At 40.7% G+C, this 13,625-nt stretch overlaps 1 protein-coding gene across 3 annotated transcripts in view; it reads right to left on the bottom strand.

Moving 5' to 3' along the window:
* The window catches only part of LOC137326630 (rho-related GTP-binding protein RhoJ-like), a 45,092-nt gene extending 31,897 nt beyond the window's left edge, over nt 1-13,195 (bottom strand). For 2 of the 3 annotated variants that reach the window (XR_010964249.1, XM_067991918.1), the window contains exon 1: nt 12,757-13,192. Coding sequence is in view for 2 of the 3 variants with exons in the window: in XM_067991918.1 (XP_067848019.1) it covers nt 12,757-12,955 (199 nt within the window). In the remaining variant the exon portion in view is untranslated. Of the gene's footprint in view, nt 1-12,756 lie in introns of all 3 variants that reach the window. The other variant, XM_067991919.1, reaches the window with a different exon arrangement.
* Between the last annotated feature and the right edge of the window lie 430 nt (nt 13,196-13,625).

Genomic DNA, 13,625 nt, shown 5'->3' with positions numbered 1-13,625 from the left:
TGAGAGTCTACAGATTCCAGCTAGCTAGTTTACAGTTTGAACCAATTTAGCTTTTTTAAAAAAAACATTGTTTGTCGGTATTTCTGTCTGCAGTGTCAGATGTCTTACATTAGTCAACAAGGCCAATTTAACCACAAACACGAGTGCAACACAATGAATAACCAATGATAAGCTATTATCATAGTAGGTACAGCTCAGGAGGAAACCATTCGGCCCATTGTACCTGTACCGGCTCTTTGAAAGAGCTACCCAATTATTCCCATTCCCCCGCTCTTTCCCCATAGCCCTGTAAATTTTTTCCCTTAAAGTATTTATCCAATTCTCTTTTGAAAGTTACTATTGAAACTGCTTCCACCACCCTTTCAAGCAGTGCATTCCTGATCATGCATAAAAAAAAGTGTCCTCATGGTGCCTCTGGCTTTTTTGCCGATCATCTTAAATTTGTGCCCTCTGGTTACCGACCCTTCTGCCACTGGAAACAGTTTCTTCTTATTTACTCTATCAAAGCCATTCATGATTTTGAACACCTCTATCAAATCTCCTCTTAACCTTCTCTGTTCCAAGGAGAACAACCCCAGCTTCTCCAGTCTCTCCACATAACTGAAGTCCCCCATCCCTGGTATCATGCTAATAAATCTCCTCTGCACCCTCTCTAAGGCCTTGATGTCCTTTCTAAAGTATGGTGCCGAATTGAACACAATACTCCAGCTGAGGCCTAACCAGTGTTTTAAAAAGGTTCAACATAACTTCCTTGCTTTTGTACCCTATGTCTCTATTAAAGCCCAGGATCCCATATGCTTTTTAAAAAAAAAACAGCCTTCTCAACTTGTCCTGCCACCTTCAAAGATTTGTATATGTGCACCCCGGGTCTCTCCATTCCTGCACCCCCTTTAAAATTGTACCATTTAGTTTATATTGCCGCTCCTCATTCTTCCAACCAAAATGTATCACTTCACACTTCTCTGCATTAAATTTCATCTGCCATGTGTCTGCCCAATTCACCAGTCTGTCTATGTCCCCCTGAAGTCTGTTACTATCCTTCAAGCTGTTTACTACATTTCTGAGTTTCGTGTCATCTGCAAACTTTGAAATTATGCCCTCTATACCCAAGCCCAGGTCACTAACGAATATCAAAGAGAGCAGTGGTCCTAATATCGACGCCCGAGGAACACCAATGCATACTGCCCTCCAGTCTGAAAAACAACCGTTCACCACTACTCTCTGCTTTCTGTCCCTTGGCCAATTTTGTATCCACGCTGCCACTGTCCCTGTAATCCCACGGGATTTAATTTTGCTAACAAGTCGATTACGTGGTGCTTTATCAAATGCCTTTTCTAAGTCCATATACACAACATCAACCACATTACCCTCATCAATCCTCTCCATTAACCCTAAGTTAACATTATAAAAAGTTCAGAATTTTAAATTCGAGTGTTATGTTTTAAATTGGCAAAAAGACTGTCTTGGGCACCAATTTACAGGAAAACACAAATAACCTTTTTTTTGCTGATTCAATATCTGATTGTTAATTAGCAAACTGAGGCCACCCAGATATATTTAGCAGCGAATCTGGACTAACTGACAAACATTTGCCAACTGCAGTCAAATACTATACCCAGGGAAATATATATTTCAACTGTATTTTCTCCTTTAAAAAAAGTGATAAGTTTCCAAAAAAGTGTATTTAATATATGCTTGAGATTTGAATGTTTTCGTAAGTTTAAGCATGTACCATAAGTGTACAGTATTTTAAAATACTTTATCTGCATGTAGTATCTTGAGCAACTCTTTCTGAAATGATTTTACACTTGAATCATTTTATTTTCTCCAAACTAACTCAGAAGAAACATAGATTTTCAAAAGATAAATGAAATTTAATACATGCTTGGGGTTTTAGGAACAAATTGGCAGAATCCATTGAATAGGTGGAAATTTGTTTCAACTTCTGAGAATTTCAGGTAGAGTTCTGAATTATGATTTAAAGTGAGGGTCCAACTATTGGACAAATTGTCAAGAATAACAATGTATTTTTGTCTGAATTCCTTCACCTATATATAAAAAAATACATTCCCCCACCCCGCACCAAAAAAATGTTGTTACTTACTGTCTATAAACATTCCTTGAAGATATTTTCAGTGGGGGAGGGGGAGGCCATGGAGGGATTTAAACACAAGGACGAAAGTTGTAAATTTGAGGGATTGGAAGAAGAGAGTCAATGTAGGTCAGTGAGGATGCGATGATCGATGAGTGGGACTTGGTAAGGGATAGTATATCAGCAAAAATTTAGTAGAACTGGAGTTTATGGAACATGGAGAATCGGAGACCAGCCAGGAGATTATTGGAATAATCAAGTCTGGAGGTGACAAAGGCATGAATGAGCAAATGGATGAGGTATTGGAAGAGGCAGTTGATGTTTTGTAGGTGGAAGTAGGCGGTCTTTGCGCTGAAGAAGATATGAGGTTGGAAATTCAGCTCAAGGTTGAACAGTCTGGTTCAGCCTGAGACAGTGATAAGGGAGGTGGATGGAGTCAGTAACGAGGGTACAGAGTTTGTGGCGTGGGCTGAAGACGATCGATGGCTTTGGTCTTCCAAGACTAGGGGGTAAATTTTAATTTTAAACTCATGAACAGGTGGGTTGGGGGCAGGTGGAAAGGTAAAAATTGTAAAAAAAAGTAAACCCAACACCAACCGGTTTTAACAGAGGTGGGTCGAGGGGCGGGCAACCAACCTGCTCTCAGGAGACAGGTCGGTCAGTAAAATCTTTCAAGGAGGCTGCAGACCTCCATTTAACAGCATTTTTATTTTTTTTAACTCCTGGGGCCAGGATTCCTAGACTTTCTGCTGCATGCCACACAAGAGGAGGCAAGAAGGCTCAGATCCACAGGTAAGTTGCCTTTATTGCACTGCTTGTGGCCCGGAGGAGTGTTTCCTCCAGGCCCAACAAGCCTACCTGCCGCGATCCCACACACGATCTCCAGCCCCCCCACAATCTTGACACCCACCCCCTCACGACTGAGACTCTGATCGGCCCCCCTGATGTCTAACCACCCCCATGACTGAGCCCCTGATGACCGATCCCCCACAATGATAGCTGACCCCGATGACGCCCTCCCCCGATGAACACCGACCCCCATGTCCAGCCCACCCCTCCGATGACTGACCCACACCCCCCGATCTAAGACTTACCTGCTGGCATCCACTCCCCGGCTGCTCTCCTGTCCAACTGACGGCCAGCCTGTCAATCTAACTGGCTGTCGGGTGGGAAACCTACTGAAAAAAACTGAAAGACGTCCTTACATCAAAATAGTAAGGGTGTCTAGGAAATCCATACTTCCGGAAATCCCCCTCCCGCCGCCCACTTTCTTCCAGGCTCGACGTTAAAATTTACCCGTAGATGTTGGACGAGCACAGAGGTTGTGGAAGGACTCAGAGAGGTGGTGGAGAGGTAGAGCTGGGCGTCATCATGGAAGCTAACTGTAGATGTAGATGATGTTTCCAAGGGGCAGCACGTAAGTGAGGAAGAAGAGATGGATGCTTGGGTGACACCTGAGGTGATGGGAGGAGAAGTCCTTGTTTCGTTTTTTTAAAGGGATGATGACAGTGGTTTTCAAAGATCAGTGCCTGAGGCGAGGGAACCATTTGCGAGGAATAAAGATCAGAGCGGTTAGAATTTTTTATGCAGAAAGTTGTTAGAAAATGGAATCAGTGGTGGAAGTAGAATCTATAATAGCCATTAAAAGCGAAGTGGGCCTGATTGGTAATGCTTTCAGAGATCTGATGCAGAGTAATGGGTAGAATGGCCTCCTTCTGTGCTGTAAAATGCTATGATTCTATAAAAGAATCTTTATTTTTAGTCCTGGAGTCAAGACCGGTTAAATTTGAAGCCATAGCACCATTCCTTCAGTCCCCAGCCCCTACCCCCAACTTGCAGAACAGATTTGAGATGTTTGTGTGGCACAGCAAAGCCAAAGGAACATTTTTAAGCCTCACCATTTTTCACAAGTTGGTTCCTGGACTATCAATTAACTTTCTATCAATTGCTTCTAGTGCCCTGAATATTCTAATACCAACAACATATGATAGAATGTTTGAATAGTTTATTGTAGAACAGCGCTGCTCTTATGTTACTGAGCAGTATAAATTGTCCCTGCCAGCTTTACTATTCTAAAGACAACTTGGATACTTTCAGGAGAATTAGGTCAAATCATTAACATTTTAGATACATACAGTATCAGGAAAGTGGGATGTCATTTATTAATTTACAGAGGTTAATCACAACGGCCGTAAATAACTGAAAAACACTTTAATTTAACTTTGTAGCTCAAATTCATATTGGATTGATTTGTCAACATTTAGCACTGCCAGAAAAATATTAATGTACTGAACAGCGATGTGGGGTGTCCCACATAGCATGAACTACATTTTACTCGAATTAGCACAACTACAGCACAAACAGGATATGATGTCCCCATTGTAAGAAAAGGTTAGAAAATGGGACCAGAATTATGGTTTCTAAAAATAAAGAGCACAATTTCAGGAAGCACAACTGGAACCAATTCAAGTATGTTGCAAGTGTCAATTCATGACGACAAATTCTTTTTAAAAAATTGATTATATACTGTACAATTATTGGAGAGTATGCATACTGAACAATACTACTCTTTGACAAAACTAAGAATATGAGGTAGGCTAGATGCAAATAATACACTGCTGGCTCTCAAAATGTTTAGGTGTGAACTAGCGTTAGGAAACATTCACTCTCCTTTGCATTTTATAAAACAAATGCACTACAACCTTTATTAGAATGCTGCTGGTTTGAAAATATTCACTGCAACACCAATTATTTTTCATTTTGCCTTCATGATTTCATTTTAATTTGAAACATTTACTAGGTGAACAAAAGTTGACACTCAGACACAAAATATTCATAACTTTGAAAATGGTTAGTCTCATGGGTCTGGGTAAATTAGATTCCATATCATTAAATATTTAACAGAAATGTGCTGATGTTTGCACACTAAAGTCAGGGGAATGTTATAAAGCACATGAAAGGGTGAGTTGATTCAGATAACTGAATTTGAATTTACGTACTAATAGAATTATGGTCATTTATTTAACATTAAGTTGAACATTTCTTTGAAAAATAAACAAAAACAAACTTCATCACACAAATGGACAACGCTACTGTCCGATACTATTGGTGTCAGCTAAATACAATGCGGTACATTACTAGAGAATAATAAACACTAAAATTAACTCTGAATTTTTGATTAAATGATTAATAGTGTAATTTTCTATGGTGGCAATAATGTTTTCAATGAATTTCCTCTGAAGGTACAATAGACACTTCCAAAGGGATAATAGGTGTGATCACAATTTTCAGCATTTTTACAAGTTTTGTGGCATACAATTGCTTTCAAATCTGCTTCCTCAGTATAATACTTACATAATGAAAATTGATTTGTATTCCAGCAACTAAGCCATCAAATTTCTCTCAGAATCACATTACCCAAATTGAAAAATAATGAAAGACCGAAAAGGAAACTGGATGTAGTCACAAAAATTATTTGGTTGGATCTGCTGTAGGCATTCTGAGATGAGTAATACATCTGTGCTGATCCACTCACATGGAGTTGCAATACTTTCCTGCTCTCTCAGGTTGTGTGATTTATCACATGCAGTAATTATACATCATGGTCAATGTCAATCAGCTAAGGAACAATTAAATTTAATCCCAATGCCATATGTCAACTTACAGCACCTTATCCCATGATTCCATCCCTCCCTTTTATATTCAGTAAACTCAGACAACATTCTTGATTGTTGACCAACTGAAAATAAAACTGAATTTGCTGAACTATTCTTTAAAAACACATGTAATAAGTCTTGACCAAAATAGGTTGACTTTTGCTTGGAGGGGGTTGAAGGATTCTCATATTTAGTCCACATTAATTGTTTTGCATAAACTTTATATATAATTTTTTGAAATGCCCAATGTTTTTAATGTTGATTTGAATTACTCCAGAATATTCTTCAATAAATGCTAACAAGGTTCCTAATGGACTGCCAGTGTAAGGAAATAGCCACGAGAAAATGTCACAATAGCACCTGGAGAGAACATTTTGGGAAATAGAATCTGGCCCATGGACCTACTTTGTCAAGTCAGCCTTTCAATTAAGCAAACTATATTAAGAACCACAGCATGAATCAGTAACTTTGTTACCTTGTCTTATACTCAACTTAAAGTTATACAAAGCAAATTAGGTCAACAGTGAAGGGAAATATTATGACATACTCACTGCTCATATTGCACTAGACCTTTTTCCTTCTTTTGCACACCAGTTTTTTTTCCCCATCCTTTCATCTCCCAAAGGCAGTGACAACTTCCTGGTGTATGGTTCCACGGGTGCCAATCACCCTCCGATACCTTGTTCTTCACGCGCGAGCTTGAACTGCAAGTTCAGTAGGCGATTTGACCCCAGGCGTCATCACAGCCAAAGTTGATCGTACCCTGGCTCGTCATTCACACATGAAGTCCCAGGAACAGGAACCCAAGCTGTTTTTTTCTTCCCTAACCCTGGGATGATGATGCCAATTGTAACAGTGTACTACTGCCTTGGCTAAGATCAGCTAAATCAGCATTGACTATAGATTGAACATTGGTCTCTTCTGGCCTGTATGGCTCAGCTACTCATTGGATGAAATTGCTGACCCTGAGTAGAACATTTCTATGAAGTTTATAGAAGTAGTGCTAAAATGTTGTTGTGGTCTTCCTCAAAATTGAGAGCAAAATCCCATAATAGTTAGCATATTTGTACAATAAGAAGCTAGCTATATAATAAAGAATAGTCAGCATGGATTTCAAAAGGGAAGGTCATACTTTACCAACCTTATTGAATTCTATGAAGAAGTAACAGAAAGTGTAGACAAGGGTAATTCAGTAGATGTAATATATTTGGATTTTCAAAGGTCTTTGAAAAGGTATCGCACCGTAGACTAATGACTAAGGTCAGAGCATGTGGAGTCAGGGAACAAGTGGCCGAATGGATAGCAAGCTGGCTACAAAACAGAAAACAGAGAGTAGGGGTTAAAAGTAGTTACTCAGACTGGCAAAAGGTGGGAAGTGGTGTTCCACAAGGATCAGTGGTGGGATCACTGTCGTTCACCATTTCCATAAACGATTTAGACTCAGGAATCAAAAGTACAATTTCAAAATTTGTGGACGACACCAAATGGGGGGGGGGGGGGGCGGGGGGCGGGGGGTGGCGGGGTATAGTTAATACAGAGGAGGACTGTGACAAAATACAGGAAGACATTAATAAACTTGCAGAATGGGCGTGTAATTGGCAAATGAATTTCAATATAGATACGTGTGAGGTATTACATTTTGGTAGGAAGAATAAGGGGCCACATACTGCTTGGATAACAACAGTCTAAATGGGGCAGAGGAATCTGAGGGTCAGATACACAAATCACAAAGTAGCAACGCAGGTCAATAAGGCCATAGCACTGAGGTTGATTTTTTAAAAATTCATTCACGGGGTGTGGGCGTCGCTGGCGAGGCCAGCATTTATTGCCCATCCCTAATTGCCCTCGAGAAGGTGGTGGTGAGCCGTCTAGAGGGATAGAATTGAAAAGCAGAGAAGTTATGTTAAACTTGTATAGAACCTTGGTTAGACCACATGGAGTACTGTGAACATGTTATAAAAAGGATACAGAGGCTGTGGAGGAGTTGCAAAAAAAAGATTTACTAAGATGATACTAGAATTGAGGTTATACCTATCAGGAAAGATTTCTCTAGAAAAGAGAAATCTGAGGGGTATCCTGATAGAGGTCTTTAAGATTATGAAAGGGTTTGATAGGGTTCACATAGAGAAGATGTTTCCACTTGCGAGGGAGACCAGAACTAGGGGCCATAAATATAAGATCATCACTAATAAATCCAATAGGGAATTCAAGAGAAACTCCTTTAACCAGAGAGTAGTTGGAATGTGGAACATGCTACCACAAATAGTTGAGGCGACTAACATAGACACATTTAAGGGGAAGCTAGATAAACACACGAGGGAGAAAGGAATAGAAGGATATTCCTTCTATAAATGATTGTTCTCCTTAAAGCAGAGAATGTTAATACCTAATAGAGGTATTCAAAATTATGAAGGGTTTTGATGCAGGAAACAATTTGTCGCTACTTGCTCTATCAAGTTGGTCCATTACCAGAGGTCATAGATTTAAAATAATTGGCAAACAAACTAGAGGGGAAATGAGAAGAAATTTTTTCACAGAGGGTGGTTAAGATCTGGAACGCTCTTCCTGATGGGATGGTGGAACCAGATGCCATAGGAACTTTCAAAAGGCAATTAGACATGTACTTGAAGAGGACTAATTTGCAGGGTTATGGAGAAAAAGCTGGGGTGTGGGACTAAGTGGGATAGCTCTTTCAAAGAGCCGGCACAGGCATGATGGGCCAAATGGCCCCCTTTGTGCTGTACATTCTATGTAATTCTATGCAATATTAACAGTGGAATCTGAACTGCTACTTTGTCCTGGCATTATTACTTTGACTTCCATTAGTACAAGAATGAGTAATTAATCCAGTTTTGAATACATTTAACAATACCACTTTCATAATAGCTGTACAGTGAGTTACTGTAAAATATGTCAAAATGCAGCTTCTGTCTTACTATACCATTTAGACAGTAGCCTTCTAAAAATATACAATATGTTGGTTGTGTAAATTAAATTATTTCACTTTCACTGAAGCAGTGATTTATTATAGTTGTTGGATTTTAACCAATTGAGATTATACTATAAACAGCATGCTTCACACTAATGGAATGCAAATCCAATGTTTACACTCCAAAGGGAATAAAATAAGAAACCAGCTATTGCTCTCAAATTTTACATGCAACATCTGTAGAACAAAAAATTTATGCTGCACCCAAAGCTGGATATTCTTCTATTTACACACCATATTCACTACAACAGTTCACGGGGCCTCGGCATTTTACATATTTTAAATTGGAGCATTTAATAGTAACGTTAGTGTGAAACAAACATTTAACAGGAAAACCCAGGAACCAAAGGCCAGCAGCCGTACAGCATTACATTAACAGGCAGAGGACTTGAACACATGGAACTAGTCAGTAAATTAAATCACAGTATCAATTCCATCCTAATCACATTGCACACAAGTGGAAGCTTGCCATATGGTAACTCCTGTAACACTCCCACCAGCAAAAAGTAACAGAAAACATTTCAATAAAAGAATAACTTGTTCTGTAGCGTAGTCCAAGCAGTAACACATCTCGGGGTTAATAAGGCAAAGATAAATCACTTGATGCATCATAGCTTTGTACACTGTGTTGTGTGTTATCCTACACTGTATTATGCATTATTCTGCATATATGGGCCATCTTAGACAGTAATGCCCACCTATTTCTCTTAATGAAAAAATCCCAAGCTATTTGTATCAATTAAACATCTACAGTTCATTTACACAGATACTAGTTAAAAATAAAATGAATTTTATATTCAAGGTCAAATCAGAAACTACAACAATACAATGGGCAGTTGTCCCACCCAATAAAATCTGATGTCATTTCAAGAACAAAAGCATATTGTGTTTGGCACCAAACCCAACCCTTGATCAGCACATCCTGTATCTTTTGCTTTTTCTCAAATTAGATGCATGTACAGTGGCTGGGCTAAACTAAAAGTTTTAATTCCACTTTAAAAAAAGCAAATAGCTCGCAAGATTGCCAGCTTCACAGCCATTTAGCTATGGGTTTGTGTTCCAAGGCTATCTTTCACAGGTGTCAGCAATGCCATTATTTGGAGTGAGTTTTGAGAGTTCTCAGGGCATAAGTTACCTCACTACAACTGCACACTTCCTATCAGTAGAGAAGGAGACGCTTTCAGATAAGCAACTGGATGTAGCAGCTCATCTCTGCAGAGTTCGTCATCGTAGAGAGGGGAAATTGCTGGCAGCCCTGCTAAATGCTGCTGACTAATCAAGGAGCAACAGAATTAGCAGCACCCATAGGGTAATCTGCAGCTCAAAATTGCAGTCCTTCTGACTGGAGAGCCCAACATTTGAGAAAATACAGGTTAAAACAGGCACAATAGGGACACTGCAATTTGGCTGTATTGTCCCCAAGTTAGGAAAGAGAAAATCATCCAGGATTCCTGCCCAATTGCGATCTAGCAATCCCCATTGCTAGTGGGTGCTATGTCAATGTCTGTGGATAGGCTTGGCTGTGGCGTCTTCTGCAGTTCAATATCCACTGACACTCTCCGATGAGGCTCACACATGAAGAATGGTCATTTGGACGTGGTACAGAGAACTGGCATATTGCAACTATACTCTAGCAAGGGAGTCAACATCTTCAGGAGAAGAGAGAAGGTTGGATAAAAAGACACAAAAATTAAATTAAAAAGTAATTACAAGTTATTGCAAGTTATGATAACTTCTGAAAATTCATAAAAGGTGGCACATAAAAGACAATGGCAATCAGGAGTAGCATAAACAAGTGCCCTAAGAACTTTTAAAATATGACCTCCAAGCGACTGCAAGTAGATCTTTTGTGAAATATAGCATTGGGACTCAAACCCACAGTCAAATGGTTCTATGACGAGCAATCTACTGAACAATTCTCTTGTTTAAAAATATATTGGGGGGGGGGGGGGGGGGGGAGAAAAAACTCCTTGTAGCAGTATGCTAACAGAGAACTATCCTGAATTGTTATAAACTATAAACTGATTTATAAAAATATTTGTTGAAGCAATAGTGCCTTTTCTCTCGCAATCTACCAGATAGAGCCACTAGAATGAGTCCACCAATGTAAGTTCAGTAAGAAACAAAGAACGAGCCTTTCCCCACCTCAGGACGACCCAAAGCGATGTATAGTCAATTAAGTACTTCTGAAATGTTGAAATGTTGGGAAACATGGCAGCCAGTTTGTGCACAGCAAGGTCCCACAGATGGCAATGAAATAATGACCAGATAATCTATTTTGGTTGAGGGATAAATATGGGCCAGGACATCGGGAGGACTCTCCTGCTCCTCTTCGAATAGTGTCATGGGATCTTTTATGTCCACCTGAGAGGGCAGACCTCTCTTGGTTTAACCTCTCATTTAAATGATGGCATCAACAACAGTGCAGCACTCCCTCAATTCTGCATTGAGGTGTCAGCCTCTTTATGCTCAAGTCTACCACTGAGCCACGGCTGACACCCAAGTACCAATCTTATTAAGGTTTGCCCATTATTTACTGCTTGAGCTGAACTTGATAATTGTTATTTATTACCATTGACTTTATGCAGTAAAATATATTCTGGGGAAAATGTCACTGGTGACAAATAATGCTAGTTACCACGACTTCTTTAATAAGGTTATATGGTTAGAATCCTCATATACCCTCAAAGAATAAAAATATTAAAATATATTTTAAAAAGGGAATGCTAGAAATACACAGTAGGTTTGTCAGCATCTGCAGTGCGAAGAAGGGTTAACATTTTGCATTCAGATCTTTCATCAGAACTGGAAAATGACTGAACAAAACAAAAAGGGAGGCGAGAACAACAAGTAAATGTGTATTCAGACATGGTGACTGCATTATCACTAAGAAGTTAATGGGTTTAATAGCCTGCAGATAGTTTTTTTGTTTTAAGAGCTGGAGAAAACGTGTTGGATAATAATTTGAAGTAATTTTTGCACTAAACAAGTTTGAATTGTTCAGTGATTCAAATTAAGCAACATACATAACATAGAAAATTAATAATTTAGTACCAAATGTTTTTAATTTATCAGATATTTTGAATTAAGAGTAGATTCTTGAAAGATCATCACAATGAAGCAGTAGAAGGACATTATAAAAAGAAAAGGAGCAAAAATACCTCACAAGCAGTGAAGAGTAATGTAAATAAAATATTGGTTTAGGATCAATTGATACTGTATTAGAAAATCTAATGAGAAGCATTAGTTCCATTCCTTAAATCAGTGCTCATGAGCTTCAGACGCTGCAGTTCGTTTACAACAGTGCAGGAGTCCCGTATAATCGCAAATAAATGTACGGAAAGGATCCCATACTGTTAAACTTGCTAATGTGTATTTGCACATCGCATGCCTGTAGTGTGATAATTTGTCACACACAAGTTCTGGGTTGAAACTTGGGTGAGGGGGGAGGAGAGCCCATCACTCGATTCAGTGAATGTACATACAGTGTGCAACTAATTGAGCCACATGAGCGAGTTTCAGGACTTTTTTTTTGCGGAAACTGCTGCTTCGCTTTACTGAATCCTCGGATTCCTTTACTCTGAGGTCACTTTAATTTCAGGAAAAGCTGCACCCATTACATCTAAAGTCTGGCGCTGGTAACGAACCCAAGTGAGACTGACTGATCCACTGTGCAGCCATCACCCGGCCCCTCGGAGCGAAGCCTTCACTCTGCCCGGTCGGTGAGTTCGCATTCGCCCAGAAACTCCCTCCCCCTCCAACCACCTTTCCTGGGTTGGGGGTTCATCCCGCACCGAGGGCCGGGAGTCAGGCCCCTGAAAACAACCTCGGCCTAAAGGTGTCTCACATACATACACATACACGCCAGGCGGGTTCAGGCTGAGCCCAGTGCAACCGGCCCGAGGGGGGGGGGGGGGGGGGGGGAAAGAGCTCGGGCTCGGGCTCTAGGTCACCCTGCAGTCTGGACTCGGCCTCAGTCTCTCCTCCCGCCGCCGCCGCCGCCGGAGCCCCTCCCTCACCTGCGTAGTGGTCGAAGACGGTCGGCACATACTCCTCGGGGAAGGCGTCGTTGGCGTAACTCATGAGCAGGCAGGTCTTGCCCACCGCTCCGTCCCCGACCACCACGCACTTCAACATGTCCCTGCGCTGCTGCTGCTGGTGGTGGTGCGGCGGAGGCGGCTGCTGCTGCTGTTGCTGTTCTTTCCCACCCCCCGGCATCGTCCTCAGCGCCGGCCGCTCGCCATAGAGAAGCCGCGCGGCGGCCGCTGTCCGCCCGCCCGCCAGTCAGCCCGTCAGTCACTCGGTCCCTGCCGCCTCTCCAGCTCGCGCTCCTTCTCGAGCCTCAGGAAATGAGTTTCCCGGTAAATCCAAATTAGGAGATGTGCAAAGCAGCGGCTAATACAATGGGAGCTCTGTGTGTGTGTCACGGAACTGCGCCAGGACCTTTAGCTAATCCCAAGAGCGTCTGTTTCCTTCCAACAAAAATAACAAAACTGCAAACGCTGTACTCGACCCAGTCTTTCTCATTTCTTTTTTTTAAAAAAAAAATACAGAAATCTCAACCCTACGAGCGTCCTAAATCAGGATTGCATTCGATGATGCTGGATTGCGGGTTTCATTGCATTATTTTAAAAGTTGGTTCTGGTGTAATCTGATATTTCATGTGCACAACAGGGGAGGAGGAGGGAGAGGGGGGAAAGAGTCTGGAGTTTGGGAAGATTGTAAAGCAATACGGAATTTTGAATTTAGATCCCCTTGAGATTTATGTGGTTCGGCGTGACTGTCAATTAAATGTGATTTTTAAAAAAAAAATCTGATTCCATCAAAAAAAGTAAATATGTTTACAATATATGAATTGGAACACGAAAAGTTGTGTCAACCATTTGTT

Source organism: Heptranchias perlo, chromosome 10, assembly GCF_035084215.1.
Source record: "Heptranchias perlo isolate sHepPer1 chromosome 10, sHepPer1.hap1, whole genome shotgun sequence".
NCBI lineage: Eukaryota > Metazoa > Chordata > Chondrichthyes > Hexanchiformes > Hexanchidae > Heptranchias > Heptranchias perlo.
The sequence above is the reverse complement of the archived record's forward strand: the minus strand, read 5'-3'. Positions and strand labels throughout refer to the sequence as shown.